Below are 21864 nucleotides of genomic sequence, written 5' to 3'. Positions count from 1 at the left end.
GGCAGACATATGTGCATATTCAAGGAAACCATTTATGTGCCCTAGAGAGATAGATTACACCCATCATCTCTCGAGACCAGTACACTTTCCATCTATCCAATGTGTAGCATTGTGATAAGTGCCTGTCTAAATAGAAATATCTGCAACCAAATAGCTACATACTCTCTATTTGCATTAAAAATTAGCACCCTCAAAGAGGCAACTTCAAAATTAAAACTTTTTCATTGGCTGGACCCACACCTGCCCTGAGGTCAACAGTGTAAAATCAGTAAGGGAATACTGACTTTCTGCCTAGTACCTTAGGGTTTTTTGGGGGGGGACTGGCACACAGCCTGTCAGTGTAAAATTTTCTAATTTTGGCTTCTTTTCTATACAGTGGCACCTCGTGTTACGAATGGGATCCGTTCCAGAGGCCCGTCCGCAACATGAATAGCCCACAATTCGAAGCGCTGCGTCTGCACAGGCGCGCAGCGCAATGTGTGTTATAGCGCGTCTGCGCATGCGTGAGCGGTGAAACCCATTCCAGTACTTCCGGGTTGCCGCGGGATACAAGACGAAAGCACGCCACCTGAAGCGGACGTAACATGAGGTATGACTGTAACTGCTACACTTGTTGATCCTTGCTTGTTTTGTTTTTTTGAGCAAGGGAAATCCTCATACGCTGAACTACTGCAGTTCTGAGAGATTATATGCATATGTTTTGATATGCAAGTAGTCTTTATTATTTATTATATCAACTTCCCAACTTTCTGCACACAGCTCCCAAAGATAGTAAGAATATTTATTTATTTTTGAAAAAAAAGTCATTCTCTAATCTTCAATAAACTAAAAACTGCAGATAAAGCCAATCATGGGCACCTGAAGGCATTAATAAATAAATGATGAATGATAATATTAAGATGAACCCAGAAAATAAACTTGAAGACTTTGTGAGAGTGGGAGGGTAACAGACCTGCACTCTGGGTAAACTGTGTTAAGACCTTTACCCAAAAGTTATTCTTACTTGAGAGTAGAAATAATACCCTGCAGGGATATAGCGGCATCAAAACATATTTGTGATAAAACCCAGAGGAAGATTATTTTAGTTAAAAACTGAAGATCCTATTACAAAGAGGGTGATCACAAATCTTCATCTGAACAAGTTAATTAGTTCAGTGCTCCAGATGGAGTAGAAATCTTAGGTATATCTCTGACTTGTAATAGTTTTTCAGTATTAACGAAGCATGCAACAGCATCGAGGCTAGTGTTGTGAAGGACCCAGAACTTCTAGAAAAGTGCTGATGACGCTCATGATCTGTGCAAACAGATGCCTTGACATTAAATTCTCACAGTATTCTTTTCAACACAAGACACTTATCTATGCTTTACGGATGGCAAAGTTTCAGACTACAGCGCTCACCCTAGGTTGTGGAGTAGGAGTGGATATCAACTCAGATTTCCAACCTTGAGAATCAGCAAGCTGTTTTTCCTGTTGACTTATTAGAACTGAAGACTAGCAGCTGAATTAATGCACAAGATAGCAAGATGTTAAATTACATACAGATGAGGAAATCTTATTCATGTAGGAGGAATTTCCACTGTTGCAATTAAATTTGTTTGGCAACACATGGTGCACACAGGGGCTTCTCTTCACTATGTTTTGAAAGGGTCCAAATAATTGGGACATACCCCAATATAAACCGAGGGAACCAAGTTAATGCAACGTTCGTCCTCACATATACCTAGGCCTATTTCAGTTCTACTTTGATAGAAGCTTTAGCAGAAGCATTTTCATATTAAGTACCATATTTTTCGCTCCATAAGACACACTTTTTTCCTCCTAAAAATTAAGGGGAAATGTGTGTGCATCTTATGGAGTGAATGCCGCTGCGCAGAGAGGGAGAGCTGCGTAGCGCCCCTTCAGTGAAGCAGGAGGAGAAATGAAAGGGGCTCCGTTCCTCCTCCCACTTTGCTGGAGAGGTGCTGCGCAGAGATGGATAGATTTTTTTTCTTGTTTTCCTCCTCTAAAAGCTAGGTGCGCCTTATGGTTGGGTGCGTCTTATAGAGCGAAAAATACGGTATTTTCTGGAAAATTAGAATATGCAAGCATACATTCACTCCTCCCAGTTCACAACCCACCCACCCCAAAGCACCCACTTTAAATGCCAGCACATCACTAAAAACTCCTTTGGTATATATGCTTACCATGTGTGCAACTTCCCCAATTTAAATTTGGTATGTAAAGGCGAAGCAATACTGTATATTTGCCTTAACTTAACAAATATAGTAAATTTTAGAATTACTACTTTAATTCTGCATAAAGCAGTACTCTGATTCAGTTATTAGGAATGTTTTATGTCAGCTACAACCAAAACAGCAGATGAACTGCCAAAGCACTCTAGTTAGCCTAAATTAATGCTGGACCAGTTTTTTTTTTTTATAGATGAAGTAGCTCGTCTGGTAAGTTCCACCACCAGAGTGGATTTAATTTAAATCAAATTGATTTAAATCACGATTTATATCACTAGTCAGTAAGACTTGATTTAAATCATTTTTTTACAGAAAGACTCATTCTTGCTGGTATCATCTTAATATTGACAACCAGAGGAAGGTTTCATTTTTGGAATAATAAATTTTCAGAGTAGTTTTTACAGTTATATAAAAAATTACTGATTTGGTTATACTATTAGAAATACATAGACAGATAATTATGAAATTATGGTGAGGTTTAGTAAGTTAACCGTTTATAGTTGGACAACTTTTCTGCTGTACTTTATTGGAAGGAGAAAAATAATCATTTCCTTAATAACAATTTAAACAATTTATTTAACTAAAACAATAACATTATAGCATATGTTTGTTAACTGATGTGGTTAAACATTTTTTTAAAAAAACAAAACACCAGAGTGAGTTTTAGCACACGTGAAAAACTTAAAACAAATCCTTATTCCCTGATGAATAGCCTTTGGACAATAGTGTAACTTAAATACAAAATCTTACTAGTAAGATTTTTCCTCCAAGAACATTTTATTTTAAAAATCCAATTTAAATTTAAAAAATCAGATTTTTTAAATATCTTTTTTTAAATCATTGATTTTTATACACCTTGTCCACTACTAATGCAAATATGCAGCTTTTACAGAGTTTAGAATACTGGGCATAATCTAATGTTGTGAAAGCAGTAACAGACTTTCTTTCCTCATCTTCCGCCCATGTCCCAAAAACCTGCTCCAGAGGCTCCTTCAACCTTCTAGAGAAATTCTGAGGGCACACAGAGGGGAGAAGAGGAAAGTGGAGTCCTGTTGCATGAGCAAAGTCCACTTTGCTCATGCACAGGCAGCACTGCATACAACCAAGTATATTTATATATATTTTTACCTAAACCACTGTGGGCAAGCCCCGTCGTGCTCTCATCTATGAAAAGCACATTTGAGGCACTGTATAATAAATATCAGACTTGCCATGGCAGAGTAGTTCAGTTTGGAGAGCGGCAGACACATTGAAAACAGGTGTATGCTAGTATTGCAGAAATATTATTACCTATGCCTGGTGATAAGTGGACTTGCAATTGCAATTCAATCAACTGACCCCCATCCCAATCAGAATGCCCAACATCCACAAGCTGGATGGCACAAGCACATAATGGCCTGGTGTCTGTAGACCAAATATGTGAATGTGCCAATCCTGTGCAGGTTGGCTTCTATGCACATGGACTTCCAGAAGAGGTGTGCCTGATATGCCAAAGGAGTGGGATTTTTTAAAAAAAGGGATCTGCAGTCACCAAGATTTCTTATCCACCTGTGGGATGTGTAGAGACATTACTTACCTGGATCAGCTCTGGACCGCTGACCTGGTGCCTTTCCAAATGGGGTCTTCATTCATCTGTATTTAAGTGAGCAGCAAAGCTGCTGAACTAGGGTGAAAATCCAGTTCTGGGTGGTGGTGTGAAGTCCTCCTCCGTCTTGAAACAGTAACTATAATAATCCAAATATGAAGTATGTTTTCCCACAAGTGTAACAGATGCTCCTTCAATTATAATACTCTGCAAGAGAAAAAGACAGCAAGATTTTAAGGACTGCTAATGAGCAATGTAAACAACTATGTCCAGAAACTCTATGCACCCAGTTTAGCCAGTGAAGAGCTTCTTCCTAGCGTGCATTTTCTCTCCTTACCATGGCAACCTCCCACCCACTTCTTTTCCTCCCATGTCCCAATTCTAGCATTACTGTCATATTATTGCCTCATTTCCCCACTTCTGTTTGGGCTGAAGAGTTACATTACCAACTCTTACATACTTACCTGGAGAAAAAGGAGGTACCTCTCCTCTTTCTTGGTATCCAAGTCAGCAACAGAATATTTTCATTTCCCTCATTTGGCTGGGTGCCTCCAAGGCACAAAATCCCCTCTCAGTTAAATACGCTTAAAAACAGAGTAATTCTTAAATCAACTGGGTGATCTATGAGTGAGGAGTGGCTATTGTTGTCCACAAGGATACATTTCTTCTGTCCAAATATCCCACTCAGAAGTCTCTCAGTTTCACAGGTGAATAAAGAATGAATTGTATTTAAAGAGTGTTTGAAAAATTATTGTGATAGCAAAAACCTCCTGGCAGACCTTGATTGACTCTTGTAACATTTAGGTCACAAATAATAGAATTTTTGGAAAAGAACCGGGAAAATAAATAATAATAATAAGATGCTGTGCATAAAATAACAAAATGAGATATAGTACAATGAGAACAATTATTTTGTTTTCATCCTTTATCTTTTAACTTTTATCTTCTCCCTTTTCCTTTTCTTTCTTTGTAAAGTATGTCTATGTAGTTTGTACAATTTTTAATATGGTGTATTGTTGTATAAGTTTGTGTTGTATGTTCAATCAAGATTATTTTTTTAAAAAACACACAGAAGTCTCTCTGTTTCAAAACTGTATCTGGTACTGGGCTCTCGAGACCTAATTGGGATTCTGTTAATGCACCATTCACACCACTGCCTAACAGTCTCTCTGCTTGATCAGGCTGAGATGGTCTTAGAGTGGACCTGAGATCTTCAAAGTTAATCATCTTCAAATACTTCCATACTGAAGCCTTTCTGCCTGGGGCTGCTCAGGAATTCATGGCCTCTATGGCAACCATGGACCTGTTGCCACTGATGTCTAGTACAGTCATACCTTGGGATAAATACGCTTCAGGTTGAGCGCGTTCGGGTTGCGCTCCGCAGAGACCCGGAAGTAACGGAGCACGTTACTTCCAGGTTTCGCCACTTGCGCATGCGCAGTCAAAATGACATCAAGCGCATGCACGGAAGTGGCAAAACGCGGCCCGCGCACGGTCACGTCTTACGTTATGTTCAGGATGCGAACGGGGCTTGGGAACGGATCCCGTTCGCATCCTGAGGTACCACTGTACAAAACATGTGGCAAGACATGCAATGGACTTGGGTTTTCTGTTCTGATCAGGAGGGCCAAGGGGAGGAGAGGGGACGAGAAGGTACCGGTACTTGTAAATAGGGTTTGAGGGCTTTATGACTCCACTGTCCCGGACAGATCACTATCTACAGTCCCTACTGTAAATGTCTAGTCCATTGACAGGTACCAAAGATAGTCTTTTCAGTGGTGTCTCATACTTGAATTCCCTTGTGACAACTCTGCCAGGCCCCATTGCCTCTTCTGGTCTTTAAGCAGTTCCTATATCCTTTCTATTTTTGAAAAATGTTCAGAAACTTTCTATTGATCTTATACACTTAATCTTATTATGTTTGTTCCAATTGTTTCATTTCTAACAGCTTTGATGTATTATTTGTATTAAGTATATTAACATATGAAGTTCTGACTAGTACCTGAATACCACTTTTGGCGAATGTTGCTGAACTCTCAAGTTAGTAGTAGTAAGTGTTAAAATTCTATAAACACAGAAATCAGCTAATGGATGGCGCATGATTTTGGTAGTTGGAACCGATTTAAAGTTTCCTCAAAAGGATTAGTATAAATCATAGGTTTTACACACTGCAACTATGCTTGAAGCAACTGGTACCTTTAGGAAATAAGCACTGTAACACCCTCTTGTGGCAGATTCTACAGATAGCCTAACTTAACCATTTTAGTCCTTCCAGCCACTTCACCTTCCTGCATGGTGAGCTTTCCTTACCACCTTTGACAAGAGTTCTCCAAGGCTCTTTACACCTTTGATGTGACTGTGAGGAAGCAGATTGTTACCTAAAAGTTCACCATTTTCACATGTGTGCTTCATTCTATTCGCTTTCTTAACTTGTTCAAGAGATAACACTGAGCTGCACAAGAGCCCCTAGTACCTCTTTTAAGCCGCAGTTTACCTGTATTTCTCATGTAGCTGTTCTATGTTCAACCACCAATGCAGTTAGACCTTCTTGATACTGTTCTGCACAAGCAGCTTTGAATTCACTGTGGCCCTTTCAAGTGGTCCCCATTCAGCACCATAAACAGTTATTTTTTAAATAAAAAACCCACCCCAAAATCTTGTGGATCATTAATTTCAAATCACCTCCCCCTCACCAAAAGAAAACCCCATATACTTTCCTTTTATTAAGAAATACTCTTCTCAAGTTACGCAACTGATTACAGTCAAGTCCAGTTCCCCAAACCCAGAATTCAGATCTTGGTGATTCAGCCACTTGGTCCTGCAACATCAACCCTGCAACTTACACTGCTACCACTCCTTCTGTCCAGCCTGTGTCAGGAGGCTCTCAGACATTACTAGACACCAGTAGGATTCCAGAGAAACAAGAGCCAAAAATAAGGCTTTCTGCAGCCCGAGTCTCAGGGTCGCAAACTTATTTAGTAGCAAGTGAGCAAGCAAGTTAGGAACTGGATTTAGTACCAAGTAGAGCGACACCTACTAAATAATAAATAATATTTTTAAACGAGATAAATAGCAAAACTAAAGATAGCAGCACAAAATGGGACCCAACATAAAAACTACCGTTAGAAAATCAAATTCACAAAGTGGTTAGAAATTATAAACCCAAATAAAATAACAATGCTAATTTCTCCCAACCCTATACAAAGTGCAGGGCATTGACATTACCAGTTATAGCCTATTAGAGAGAGAGACGACGTAATAAAAACAGATCAGGAGTAAGCTTAGCTTTATCGTAAAAAGGATAGTAAGTAGGGTGACTCCCCAGAACCAATTACCTGTAGAAGGTTTTGAAGTTAGAACTTTCTGTTACTTTGGCTCTGCACTTCCCCACAGCTGAAGCTACTTAATTCCCAATTAGCACACCGCCTCCCTGATCTTAAAGCACAATAAACCTAGATAACACAAGCACCTTAACCCAATGACATCATACTCAACTGCTAAGAAGTAGCCCATATCCAAAGGCCAGCTTTCAAGTTAATTGAAGGAAACATTTTCTTCACAATTATAAAAAAGGAGTAGCTTTTGCTTCATGGTTTCTCATGCACATCTGCCAGTTAACCGCAGTAGCACAGCCGTTTCTTGGGCCACAGTGAAAGTAGGCCAAATACATTTCACGATGAGCAAATCTGTGAAGCTCTTTTTGGTGACTGCAGCCGTATCTACTTGTATGACTTTCCAGCCATAACCATTCCATACAGGGCTGGCCTGCCCATGGGGCAAGGTGAGGTGGCTTTGATTCCCACTTCAGCCATCTGATGGGGTTGATTTGATCCCCATCTTGTTCCTGATGTGGATGTTCACTCACTCCTTCTTCCCTGGTGTAGGTGTTGGGGAGAGCACCATTGTGTGGTTCGCCCCAGGTGCCAAAATGTCTTCAGCCGGCCCCAACACAAAGACCTGTGTATGATAATGTCGATAGCCTGTGCAAGAGCTTCATGCGAACCAGCTTTTTTCCATACCATTACAAATACATATAACTGACTCCAAGCTGAAGCTGAAAGTCCACCTAGGCAAGTCTACACTCCACCCCAGACCTTCTGAATCATACCTTAAGTGTAATGGAAGGAAGAACAGTTAAGATCTGGACTCTTTTAATCTACATCCAAATGTCAGAGGGAGGTAGAAATAGAACCTCTCCTAGGATGGAAAAACTTCATGGATTGACAATTGCCATGGATGATAAGAACATAAAAAGAGCTCTGCTGGATCAGACCAAAAGCTCATCTAGTCCTGCATTCCATTCCACCACCCCCGGGACCAGATGCCTATGGGAAGCCTACAAGCAAGACATGAAGGGATTAGCCCTCTCCAGCTGTTGTTCCTCAGCAACTGATATTCAAAGACACATGCCTCTGATCCTGCAAGGAGTATATAACCATCAAGATTTGATTGCTTTACCCCCTAGGAATCAATCTAACTTCTTTTTAAAGTCATGAGTGAATTCTGTAGTTTAACTATGCACTATGTGAAGCAGCACTTCCTTTTTTTCCTCTACTGAATCTCCCATGTTTCAGCTTCACTGGATAACCCTACGTTCTAGCGTAATATGAGAGGGCAAAGGCCTATCTCTATCCACTTCTGCTTCGTAAAATGTACATTTTAGACACCTCTAATGCAGTGTTAGAAACTATTTGCCCAAAGGCTCCTGGAACCTGGATGCCAAAACAAAATGCCCTCCAACTTCAGCAGATCATTCCTATGATTTTAGTAACATCCTGGGTCATGCTGGGGGCATGAGACTCCTCTTTCCTCCCTCTTAACCAGGCATCCCCAAACTCGGTCCTCCAGATGTTTTGGGACTACAGTTCCCATCACCCCTGACCACTGGTCCTGTTAGCTAGGGATGATGGGAATTGTAGTCCCAAAACATATGGGGGGCCGAGTTTGGGGATGCCTGCTCTTAACTGTAATCTCCACTTTTGCCCCAGATGTGGTTGACAAGGAAGTCTCTTTCCAATCCTTTCAACACACTGTACTACTGAGGTGTGGAACAGATGGTTTGAGAAATTAGCCTCCACACCCTCAACCTTAATCCCATTTCCCTGTATAGCACAAGTTCAGGCCCAATATAAATCTGTTATATCTATTATCCTTTATATAGTGGGAATTCACCACTTGCAAGTCTGTTATTTAAAAAATGTGCCACTTACAGAATTAAAACTCTTGGAAAGTTTGAAAGATTCAGGCTTAGACTGGCTTCACATCCCCAAGATTATCATCATCTTGAAAGATCCTGTGGTGCATTGTCCAGCCACAAAACGATATTATGAACATCTGGATGTAGCAAGTGGTCCAAAAAGCAGGGTCTTGATATACAGTTACTGTTACAATCCCAGTTCTCTCTGCATGCTACTTGGAAATCAATGTGGGAGATGGACCCTACAGGTGAACTGAAAGATTCTCAATGGCTTAAGATCTGGTCCACTCACCCACTTTAGGTCCATGTCAGCTAACATTCAAGAGGATATTTTGAAGGTGGTCCACCACTGGTTTTTAACCCCAGTCCGACTAGCTGATACTGTAAGATCTGGTCTCCCCCTAATGCTGGCAGGGTTATAAGATATGAGGAAAATGCTAGCATATGTAGTGGGGATATAACATAAATTCTGAAAGCGGGCTGCAACAGAAATTAGTATTATTATTGGCAAACAGGTCACTTTGGATGCTAAGTTATGTGTTTTATCCATTTTTGATGGTGTTAATGATATTATTTGTCAACAACAAATTTCATATCTGCTGGTGAGTGCTTGTTTAGTTATCTGTCAAGCATAGAAGGAGTCATCTTGCTACTCTTTGGTCTTATGGTTTTAAAGAGCCATGTTTACTGCCATCTCTGGAAAACTGACCCATATGATATGTGCCGTGGGGGGGGGGGGTTGCAGACCCCTCAGACTTGTAATATGGGAGTGGTTGTTATTTATATAACCAAACCATATCATGGTTGGCACATTCCTACTAAAATATTATTATATCTGGCAAATGTCTACTCTGTATAAATATGAACCTTGCATCCCACCATGGACTATATATGATGGTGCTCTTTTATGACTGTTAGTATGAAGTATTTCTGTTTGATTTATTTACTGCATTTGGAAATTTTGTTTTATAATCATCATCATCATTATCTTGAAGTGGTAATCCTAAATATTACTATTCATACTTCCAATTTCCTATGTGTCGGCACAGCAACAACAAATACTTGTTCACTCAGCAACTACCGGTATCTATCACTGGTGCTGATCCTATGATATCCGGGAGATAAAGACAAGTGAACAGCATACAAATTTTGTTATACACACCAAAGTCTAGCCTGCAGGGACATTTAGCACCTTTAGCAAACAGAGAAGATGAGATTTTATCTTTTGTTTCACAAACAAGGCAGGAACACATTTTTGTGAGAGTAAAATGGCTCATGCTGCTCACTAAGGGTGCCAGAAGTGACCCAGGTGCCAGATCTTAGTGGGGTACATTTCCGTCTAGCGTGTAGTTACTAATTATTTTCCAATTCTGAACACAGGCTACTTAAATCTCCTTTAGGGCAATGGAATGTAAGCAGCCTGTGTACAGCCTAGGAAGTTATTTATAGACTCAAGTTATGATATCACACCCTACCATGGCTGTTGAAGATCTCATAATCTAAAGCAAGTTTGCTGCTTCTAGGAAGGATAGAGGGGGAAACCTGGATACATCTAATAAAGGGTAGAGCTGATGATAGGACTATCTAGATCTATTTTTAAAAAACCTTGAGGCAACACTACCAGAAGAACTGTACTTCACAAGCTTGGATAGCCCTGCAAGAATCAGAATAACCATTTTCCATCTCAAATTATAGAAGTTGTAGACTTTAGTATCTTGAGCTCAAGAGAGAGAGCTGTTTTGGACTAGAAATGTCAAGGAGGGAGCTGCTTTCCTGAGTCCTCCCTCCAAGCTGCTAACCAATCACATGCAGGCACCGAACGGGTTACCAGGCTTTATTGGGTTATTTTCTGGCACCACCTACAGAACATCAAACAGCAAGTCTAAAACAGGGCAGGTTCTCTCCCCCCCCCCCCCCCGGCAGGTTAATGCGAATATTTATAGGGGCTGGAGAATGCTGGCAACCAGCCAGCCCCATCAAATGCTCCCACTTTGGGGACTAATTGTTACCACCTGCCTGAGGGGCCCCACCCAGTGATACTTGCTCACAGGATCACTACTTCGTGACAAGTTATGTGATATATTTGTCTACCATTCATACATTCAAGATACAATGGGGAAAAATCATCGTCCTGTACACTTAAGACCAGATTCAATGAATTAATCCCACTAGTACACGCCTATGGAAAGACCTTTACCAGTGCCACAGTGTTACCTCCCCGTATGCTCCCACAACTGGTTCCCACGGTGGGGGGGGGCGGTCAGGAGAACCCCCAGAACAATACACAAGGAAGAGAAGGGAGAACATTCCATCAGGCAAGCTGAACTGCTTGCACTGATGTAACTTTCACATTAGTGCAATTCCTCCCATAGGATTTACAAGGCAATTTCGTCTGACTCTATGATCTGCCTATTCTAGTAGCACACACACAGAGGGACTTGAAAATGCTTATTTGCCGAAATCATTTTAGATTGGCAACTGTTTTCAAAACGTGCTATAATTTCATTATTTATGAAATAAATAAAAAAAATCCCTCTCCATCTGAGAAATGCCCCACTTACGAATTCCATCCTGGAAATGTAAAGTCCTGCTCATCAAGCCAAATGAATTGTTTTTGCACAATCTACCACTAAGTAATGGCTACTTCACTGACCTATCAGAAGTAGCCAACTTGACTCACCTTATTATGCATGATCAGGCATGGCAAATGCTCTTGTCAGTAAACATCTTTACTTTAGCCTGTATCCAAATCATCAAGTTTGGGTAAAAAAAAATCTGAGATTTTGCACTCACAACATCCAGGAGACACACAGGTTTCTTTATAACTATAGGTAAAGTAACAAGCTATTTCTGAAGAGAGTCCCAATACTATTTTTGTACAGACTAATTAAAAAACCCACATGGCAAAGTCAGCTACTCTAGAGAAAATGACCCAAAGCTCTCTGCATTGTACCTTCATAGAAATGAAGAAAGTGCTAAAGTTTCAAGTTAGTACTGTAAGAATTAAAAGTTTGAAATATAGAGTGGCGCTACAATTCTGTGAAAAAATTGACTGGGACTATCCAGTTGCCTCAACCCTCATACTGGTTTAGTGGATTCACTGTGGCCAAAGGAGTGTTGAGCTCGCCAATTTACTGTAGTTCAGCACAATTTCCAATGTAAGCCGTTAATATGAAATAGAAACATTCTGAAGAGCTTGGGAAGAAATGACAAAGTCAATACTACTGAACAATATGAAACACTGTCCAGCACTGATGTACATACAACTAGAAGGTTACTAAATGGGGTTGGTTTAGATGACCACTATACAACAGGCTCTACGTTAGTGTTTCTCGAACTTGGGTCCCAGTTATTGTTGGACTAAAACTCCCATCATCCTTAGCTAGGAGGACCAGTGGTTGTTGGAAGTTGTTGGGAACTCAAGTCTGAGAAACACGGCTTTATGCGTTCAAGTAAGAGAGAGGACTTGGTACCATACAAAATTGTTTCGGGTTTCTTTTCTAAATTCAGGAGTGCACATGAAAGTCCCTGGATAAATGAATGAGTCGTCGTTCTAGTAGTTGTTGTTATTTATTCAATTTATATACCGCCCTATACTCGGAGGTCTCGGGGTGGTTCACAGAAAAGATCACAATGTATAAAATAAAAATAATAACCCAATACCATCTTTTATGAGATCTTATGCAGACGGCAGAGAAATTGAACTAGGGTTAATTGATAGTATTGGAAATCAGCCACTCAGACAGGCAGAACTCCCTGTGAAAACCCAGGCTCACATTTCCAGATCCAGTTTTCCTCCTGGGTTCTTGGGGAGCAGCTGTTGCCAAGAATGCTTTTGCACAGTTTCAGTCGGTGTGCCAGCTCCATCCATTCCTAGAGAGATCATATCTGGCCAAGATAACATGCCTTAATTACCACCTAGAGGGAATTACTGCAATGCCGTCTCCATAGAGCTGCGTCTAAAATGTCCAGGAACTTCAGCTGGTCTAGAATGCAGCAACTTGAGTATTGACTGGAATAATTTCTTGGGAGTATGCGATTACAACAGCTACACTGGCTTCTGGCCTGTTTATGGGGACAATTAAAACAACTACAACCTGTTTTTTGCCTTTAAAGCCCTGAGTCTTCTTGTTCATAAAATCTAGCAGAGGGGCTTTTCCTCTGCATTCCATCAGTAGTTGAAGTGTCTAGCGGGGACAAGGGAAAGCCACTTTGTGGTAGTTCCCAGGCAATGCAATGGCCTACCTAGAGAGGTTTGAGTTCCATAAACTTTTGCTAGCCAAGTCTTTTGCTTGCAAACTTTTGCTTGTCAAGCTAAAGCTATAGTGCCGGTTACCTGAAGAATGATTTTTAAAATTATTTTTATCTGCTGTCTTGCCATTTTAAAAAAAATAAATGTTGAAATTCAAAAAGAATATACTGCAAGTTGTCCTTAGTGTTATTAAACATGGCAAAATGGTCTATAAGCATGTTATAATAACCCTATTACTAATTCTCAGGCTAGAGAATGTACTTACAAAGGTAAAGGACCCCTGGGTGGTTAAGTCCAGTCAAATTCAACTATGGGGTGTGGCACTCATCACTGCTTTCAGGCCAAGGGAGCTGGTGTTTGTCCACAGACAGCTTTTTGGGTCATGTGGCCAGCATGACTAAACTGCCTCTGGTGCACAGTACACTGTGACAGAAACCAGAGCGCATGGAAACGCCGTTTACCTTCCCACCACAAAAGTACCTATTTATCTACTCATGTTGGTATGCTTTCAAACTTGTAGGTTGGCAGGAGCTGAACAAAGCAATGGGAGCTCACCTGTCACGCAGGTTTGAACTGCCGACCTAACGATCAGCAAGCCCAAGAGGCTCGGTGGTTTAGACCACAGCGCCTCCCGCGTCCTTAGAACATAAGCTATAGGCTCGAGTAGCCTTCTCACCATGCAACTCTGATCATGTGTTGGTAAGTCTAACATGAACAAGTATTATTATTTAACAATTATAAAGCAAATAAATATGTCTTAGTATTGTACTAAAGCAATTTCTGCATAAGGCACAAATATTGTAATTATGAATCTAAAAGCATATCAGAATATAAGGGCCCTTTCATGGGTTATAATGAGCAGCCAAAAAAACAACAACAGGTGTGAGGCTTAATTCATGTTTCTGCTTTCCCCCTGCATACTCAAGAACCCTGTAAAAGAGCCCTAAGCCAAAAATGGACAGGATTCGAAGGAAGAGTAGCAGCATATATTTGACCCAAGGCACTTCTAACCCACACAATTCCTCAGGAAAATTCTCTGGATGACATGTGTGTAGGCATATATGGTCAAAATGAAAAGTGGAAGAAACTAATTGTAAGAAAGAAACAGGAGATGGGTAGCTACTAGTAAACATGCTATAATGAGACAAAGGCATGCATTTATAGTCTCTTTCTTCCCTTCCAAATTAGAGCATATCCCTCTGTTTTCTAGCTTTCCAACACCAGGATAGTGTATTATTAAAAATGCAGTATGAGTTACTCTCTTGTATGTTTGTCTCCTTGACTCATCTGCCACCCTTGCCCATATGACTTAAACTGGTCCGAATACAAAGATTTATCTCGTCTCCTCCACTTCCACAAGATTAAGGCAGTTTGATGCTTCACCAATCTCACATAATACATTGAACAGTGAAATGAGTTTTCTGTTTGTTCCAAAGCACGAACGCTATCTGACATTCATTCTAATAGCTTTCTATCATAAAAATATCATTTACACCTCTGCTGTTGATTTAAGTGTCTTTGGCCTCATCACTAGGATCAAGTAGACATCCCAAACATTCAATTTGCTCGTTTCCTCACTACATTATTGGCCCACAGAGTACCAAAAATTAGTCCTGTTGAATCAGGTTACAGTTTTAACAAACTTTACTGATATTTTGAATAACATCAATAAAAATTACAACTAAGTGGGGGGGGGGGTGTTTCCAGCAAGTGATAATTTACAGAAGTTGACAAGTCACAAATAAAGGTAGAGTACAGTGGTACCTTGGGTTAAGAACGTAATTCATTCTGGAGGTCCGTTCTTAACCTGAAAATGTTCTTAACCTGAGGTACCACTTTAGCTAATGGGGCCTCCCACTGCTGCTGCTGTGCCGCCGCACGATTTCTGTTCTCATCCTGAAGCAGTTCTTAACCCGATGTATTATTTCTGCATTAGCGGAGTCTGTAACCTGAAGCATCTGTAACCCAAGGCACCACTGTATAACGCTTAACAACCAAGGCAAGAAAAATGTAGATAATGGGTTGATAAGAATAGAGAAGATGGAAGATATACTTGGGAGACCAAGGAAAAGGATGTCATAGGAAAATTTCAAAGAACAGATTATTATTTTTTTATCAACTGGTCAGACTGAGATAGCCTTACAGGCTCCCCCATTAGATAAATAACCAACCTTTGTTGGTCCATTCAGAATTTTCAGTGAGTGCCATGGGTACTACTAACTTGGGTTGTTCCTCTCTCCAGGCTGGAATCTCACTAGACAGAAAGCATGTGCACACACTTTCCATGGAACCTGGGTAAAAGTCAGTTCCAACAGACTTAAAACAGATTCTTTTGCATATGAAAAGTTTTAAAAAAACAAACCCACTATCAAATGAAAGTATGAAACTGCACAGTAAAAAATATGTAAATCTGGAATTCGCCAGCACAACAAAAACATTGATCCAAGGCAGCAATCCGCCTCATAGGACAAAAAACAAATAACATAACACATCAGTGTACACAGAGCTAACCTGTTATGGTTTGATAGCAGTTTTGAGATGATCCCTTGTAAAACTTATGATACGTAAGGTTCCCTGCCTTAGATCCATGATTATGCACCTGGGCAGTGCTAAAGCACACTGAAACCATGATTTTTATTATTCAGTCAATGGAGACAGAAATGATCTGCAAATTGATGTTGATTTGGGGGAGAGGGAAGCTGTGGAAAAAATCATGCATTTTCAATAGCATTCATTTCACAGGATCTAGTGTGCATGTGCAAACACATGCAAGCCTTCTCTGTATCTGTTACTTCATTCTCTCCTGACTCCTGTAGCACCCCATCTCCTTCCCTGCCGACCAATGGGGTGACCGATGTCGCAGCCAGATCGCCCTCACATCCTTCTCCCTGCACCCAACAATGATATTTTCATCCCTCTAACCACCCAGATCGCCTCTCTCCCTCCTTCCCTCTTATTTGTTCTCTGGGAGAAAAAGGAGCCCCACCTCTTTGTCATCATTGCGAGCGAGTGCACCTTGTGAGCACCAAATTTAGATCCCAAGGGTGCTACTGTGCCTAACAAGTGCCACAATGACCACCTCGGGTCTGAGGAATTGCTCTGCAGAAGGGCTATCCAGCCACTGTTCTGCTCCTACTATTTAATGATAACCAGAAATATCCTGGGAAATTACTTGGCTAAGTTTTGTGAAATAAACCTACCAAGTGACAAGGATTAACTTGAGAATGGTCTTGAGCTTGTGTCTGATTGAAATATGCCAACTTGATACTACTTTTTAGTTCTAATTTAGAATACAGCTAGAGGTGCAAACCTGGCACATACAACATACAAAACCTTTCCATTAGTTAAAGTTCTAGCAGCTATGGAAGCTGTCAAGTGAACATTACCCAACCACCTCTGCCTTCCTTAGTCAGATCTAAACAGCAACTATCAACATTTCCAATCCCTCTAAATCAGCCTTCCGCAACATGGCACACTTCAGATGTTGTTGGACTGCAACTCCTTAGTATCCCTGACCGTGATCAACTCTCGCCCAGAAACCAATGTCCCCACTGTGGAAGGATGTGTGGATCCAGAATTGGCCTCCACAGTCACTTACGGACTCATTGTTAAAACCATGTTTATGGAAGACAATCTTACTCGGCTACGAGTGATCGCCAAAGAAGAAGAGTATCCCTAACCACCAGCCATGCTGGCGCTGATGGGAGTTGTTGCCCAAAATACTTGCAGGGCAAAAAGTTGAGGAATCCTGCTGTAAATGACTGCTTGCCTGAGGTATGACTTAACTGAAGCATGCTGAGGCTACAGCAAATTGAGAACCCTGCACATCTGTGCCTCAATACTGTGGCACAGTGCATAATAGGTTGGGTGGGTGCACAGCAAGATCATTTCAGGTTACACTCAGGTACAGTAGTGAAGGAAGAATGTAGCATAAAGGAGACATATGTCCACAGTATGAGTTCCAATGGGAAGTCTTACAGGTCGCTTGCGTTATTCCAAAGTACAGTGGTACCTCGGGTTACATACGCTTCAGGTTACAGACTCCGCTAACCCAGAAATAGTACCTCGGGTTAAGAACTTTGTTTCAGGATGAGCACAGAAATTGTGTGGTGGCAGCGCAGCGGCAGCAGGAGGCCCCATTAGCTAAAGTGGTGCCTCAGGTTAAGAACAGTTTCAGGTTAAGAACGGACCTCCAGAACGAATTAAGTTCTTAACCCGAGGTACCATTGTACAGATTCAAATTGTTTCAGATGGAATAAACAGCACCAGATTAACCAAAGGTCTCACTGGTTCAACATAAAGTTTGACTTGGACTGGCAAAGGGAATTTCAATTTGCAAAAAGCCTCATCTATATGCCTAATCACCTACAGCATACCAACTGCATATACATAACTATCCTGAAGCCCCACCTCTCTGTTACTCCTACCCCTTACAAACAGCAAAGCAATAGCCATTAAGCACAGTTCAACTTTCTGCTTAAGCCCTTCCCTATGGAACTAAACAACCCTGGCTGGCCAGAGAACCAGTACCTTCCTGCCGAAACTTGCTCTGTTTATTTTCAGTTCATACTTCTACTCTCTCCCTTGGAAAGCCAACTTACAATTAATCACTATCAACATATAATCAAGTTAGAAGACACAGATTCCTCAAACTGCCACAATGTAGAAAGCAGTCTCTATAAGAGGATGATCCTAAAGGCCTTAACTTAGCTCCCTCACATGTGTTTGAGCTCATAACCTCACAACCCACTCCAGAACCCTTTGAATTTCCATTATTCTTTGTCTGTAGAGGTTGATAAGGTTCCTACATCAGAATGTTCATTTAAATGTCTTTTTTAATCCTGTGTTTTAAGCTTTGAGGTCAGTCTTTTCTCTAAGATTTCAGGTTCTACATTCTTCTCAGAAACTTCCCCTCATGAACACCCTTTGACTCTTGCTTCCTCTGCATCTAGACCTAGCAAAGTTTAGAAAAAACAAGTCAATACAAATACAGTATGGCTAAATATTTATATACTTTCACTCTGTAGTGGTGTGCCGCCATGGAGACTGCCCTATTAAGTGCTCTGAGAACAGGATGCAGGGCATCATTTGCTGATCAACAAGTCAACTGTAACAAGAATGCTGCATGCAAAGCCCAACAAAAACTGAACAAAAGGTTCCCAATTGTAAAACCTGGTCTGCAACCGATTTTCCTTGGCCCCATTGGTGGGCAGAGACTAATCAAAGCTTCATTTCAGTACAGGTGCAATTCTTCATTCCGGAATACTGAACATATTTGATAATGTATACATAATATGCAATATGTTAGCTTTGTGCTTTATGACTGTATTCATTCTTGTAAGCCACTTAGAATTATTTTCAGTTATACAATCTATATCCGTACCACTTAACATAAATATTTCAAACAAAGGCTCCCAACTATGCATTTATATAATTTTGTAATGTGGCAGCTAATCCAAGAGTTCCAATTTCCAAAGCTTGACAAATATTCCATTATTCTACCCATCTGCTCTGCAATTTCAAAATCAATTTTACCAATCACCACCAAGCATTTAAGTTCCAATTGGTTACATTATGCATTTTTGAAAGATACTACTAACTTTGCTGGTGATAAATTATGCAAAGGCCACAAAATTATTGTGTGGACAAAGGAATAGTAACACAAAGCCAACATTCTAAACATTTGTAACATCCTCAGAAGTAAAATTGCACAATGGGGGGGGGGGATCTCTCTTGTAGCAACCAGTCACCCACAGGCAGCACAGAACCGAAGAAAACTCTTGTGCATGATCCTCCTTTAAAGAAAAGCATGCAATTATACCCAAGGTCATTTTACATAAGAAACTGCAAAGGGCCTTGTCAACTAAAGATGTGTGTGTGTGTGCAGTTCAAAACTGTTTTATGAAGTTTTGTCGAAGCCAGAAGGAGGTGCTGGTAGCTGGCCAAGATCTTTGGGATTGTTGTTTTTTAAAGTCTTGGATGCTTTCAATGAGCAACACCGGATAGTGAGGAATCTTAGATCTGTGTAGTCACTGAAACCCTAAAAAATGAGGTGCAGCCCTTCCTTGTATGCACTTATCTTGTCGTTATGAAGAAAAGTTATTGTATAAAACTGAACTACCATCAGCATATGCATGTTTTAACTCTCGCAGCTCAACAATTACTTCAGATTCTGGAATGGCAGAAGCACTAAAAAAAGGATGAATCAGACTGGGGGGGGGGGTGAGGAATTGCCACCCTGTGTTCAGAGCTAACATACTGTATGATGCCAGGTAATGAGGCATATCCCAAAATAAAAGGAATGGCCCTGAGCATCCTGCTAACGTAACACCTATTTAATAACCTTAATCACCGCCAGCATTTTTTTTGGTGCATCAGCCTCCCTTCCCCCCATGCCTAGGAAGACAGATACGCACATTCCAGTCAAGCCTCTCAGCAGAGGTCGCACCACTCTCCCCCTCCCCCTCCCCGAGGCCTCCCTAAGCTTGCAAGAATCTTTTGGACTTTTCCTCTGCCATACTGTACAAAAAAGAAAAGAAAAGAAAGCTCCAGAGCAAAGACCCTTCCCTTTATATCCCATCAAAGTCTCTCCCTCCCTCCCTCCCTCTCCCACACACACACACTGCAGTTTCCTTCCTTTTTGGGTGGGTTGGGGGGAAGGGGAAATAAAAGAGGGGGAGGCAAAGCACAAGTGGATGAAAGACCAAGAAGCAGAGAGAAAATGAGCCGGGGGGGGGGGGGGGAGGCAGAGCGTCAGCCATGTTTTGCTTGTGTGTGTGTGTGAATGTGAGTCCAGTATTTACAAACCTGCAGCTGCAGCAGCTCTTGGAGTCTGTGAAGGAAGAGGGGAGGGAGGGAGGGAGGGAGGGAGGAGGGGAGGGAGGGAGAGGGAAAGGCAAGAGGAAAAAGAAAAGGAAAAAAAAAAAGGAGGGGAGGAGGGAGAGAGGGCGAGGAGAAGGAGAAGGGGAGAAAAGCAGAAAGAAAGGAGAGAAGGGAGGAGAGACAGGCAGCAACAGCAGACAAAGGAACCCAGCAAAGCCTGACAAGACACACACACACAGAGCTGCTGTGGCAGGCACTGGGGCAGCTTTGTTTGCCTGCCTCCTTGGCCATTTTCGTTACCTAGTGGGAAGTTTATGGAGGGTGTGTGTGTGTGTAAGAGAATCTGTGAGTGTGTGATTGAGAGTGTCTGTGAGTGCGTGAGATTGTGTGTGCCTGTGTTTGTCTGAGACTGTGTGATTGTGTGTCTATGTGAGTGTGGAAGAGCCTGTGTGTGAGAGAGACGAGGCTTGCCACATTCTCATGGGCATCACTAGCAACAACAGATCCATCACCCCCCCCCCCATTCACCAACACACACACACACACATACACTCTTTCCCCCTCACCTACCCCCGCCCCTCACTCCCTCGTGGCTCTCTGTTTCCGATAATGGGATTTTATTTTATTTTTGCAGGATGACAAAAGGCCCCATGCTCTCCCCCCCACCACAAAAATCAGAGGGGAGGGAAGCAATGTGTGTATAAGGAAGATTTTTTTGGGGGGGTTGAAGACCACGAGCGTCCCCCCACTCGCTCCTTCCACCCCACAGGAGGAGAAAAGGGTCCCCCGCCGGGCTGCCCCCCCCCGTTTCTTCCTAGCAACAGCTTCCGGGGGGGAAAGAGAGGGAGAAGAGAAGAAGGGGGGGGGAGAGCCTGGCGCGAGCGAGCGGGGGGGGGGGAAGGAGGAGGAGGAGGATCGCGCGCCCTCCTCGGATGAATAATAAATAACGCCAGCCCCGAGGGACGCGGGGCGGGAGGGGCCAGGCCAAGGGAGCGGCTCCCCCACAGCGACTCCCACCGGCGGTGGCCGGTACTGCCCGGCCGGGCCAAGGGCGGCGCGGCGGCGGCGGCGGCTCCTTTTCCCGCTCCCTTTCCCCTCCCCCCCCCCCGCCGCTCCCCTCACCGCCGTTACCTCACCTGCTGCCGCTGCCCGAGCCTCCTCGTCCGCCCTCTCCTCCGCCGCCTCCGCCTGCACCCGGGCGGGCGCGCGGTGCCCGGCGGGGGTGCGGCGTCGGCGGGGGTGCCAGTGCTGCAGAGGCTCCGCCAACCCCCCGCTCGCCCGGCCAGGCCGCTCAGCTCCTCGGCGGCGGCGGTTGCTGCTGCGGCGGCTCCCCTTGTCTCGCTCGGCCCCCTCCTCCTCCTCCTCGGCCGCCGCCGCTGCTCAGCCCTCCTCCTCCTCCTCTCCCTTGCCACATTGGGAGCCTCCCCCTCAGCCTTGCGCGGCCGCCGCTGCCAGGAGAGAGGCCTCCGCGCCTTCCTGCCAAATAGTGAGCCGCTCCGAAACGCGCGGCCCCGCCTCCCGCCGGCCTGCTGCGGCGGCCGCGCAGGCGCACTGCCGCCGCTGAACTGCGACAGGAGAGCCGGGGCCTCGGCCGTCTGTCTGGCCCGGCGCGAGAGCGCGCTCGCCTCCCTCCCTCCCCACCTTCGGGAAGCCGGAGTGCGCATGCGCCGGCTCACTTACCCGTGGATTGAGCAGGGGCTTCGCTTTCTCTCTGCTGCTGCTGCTGCTCCTCCAAAATGTTCCAGTTTTTTTTTTAAAGCAACAATACGCTCTCAGTTT

General features: G+C 42.8%; 1 protein-coding gene across 3 annotated transcripts in view; it reads right to left on the bottom strand.

The window, feature by feature from the left end:
* Positions 1-21590, bottom strand: part of SPIN1 (spindlin 1) — a 32605-nt gene extending 11015 nt beyond the window's left edge. Inside the window, exons 1-3 of one of the 3 annotated variants that reach the window (XM_083404577.1) lie at positions 21222-21590; positions 3806-4021; positions 1400-1499 (exon numbers count right to left, since the gene is read on the bottom strand). Coding sequence is in view for 2 of the 3 variants with exons in the window: in XM_083404575.1 (XP_083260701.1) it covers positions 3806-3857 (52 nt within the window). In the remaining variant the exon portion in view is untranslated. Of the gene's footprint in view, positions 1-1399; positions 1500-3805; positions 4022-20070; positions 21043-21221 lie in introns of those variants that run through there. The other 2 variants (XM_083404575.1, XM_083404576.1) reach the window with 2 other exon arrangements.
* Positions 21591-21864: the final 274 nt, after the last annotated feature.

Source organism: Podarcis tiliguerta (genome assembly GCF_965153285.1).
Source record: "Podarcis tiliguerta genome assembly, chromosome: 11".
Classification (NCBI taxonomy): Eukaryota; Metazoa; Chordata; class Lepidosauria; order Squamata; family Lacertidae; genus Podarcis; species Podarcis tiliguerta.
This window is presented reverse-complemented; position numbering and strand designations above follow the sequence as displayed.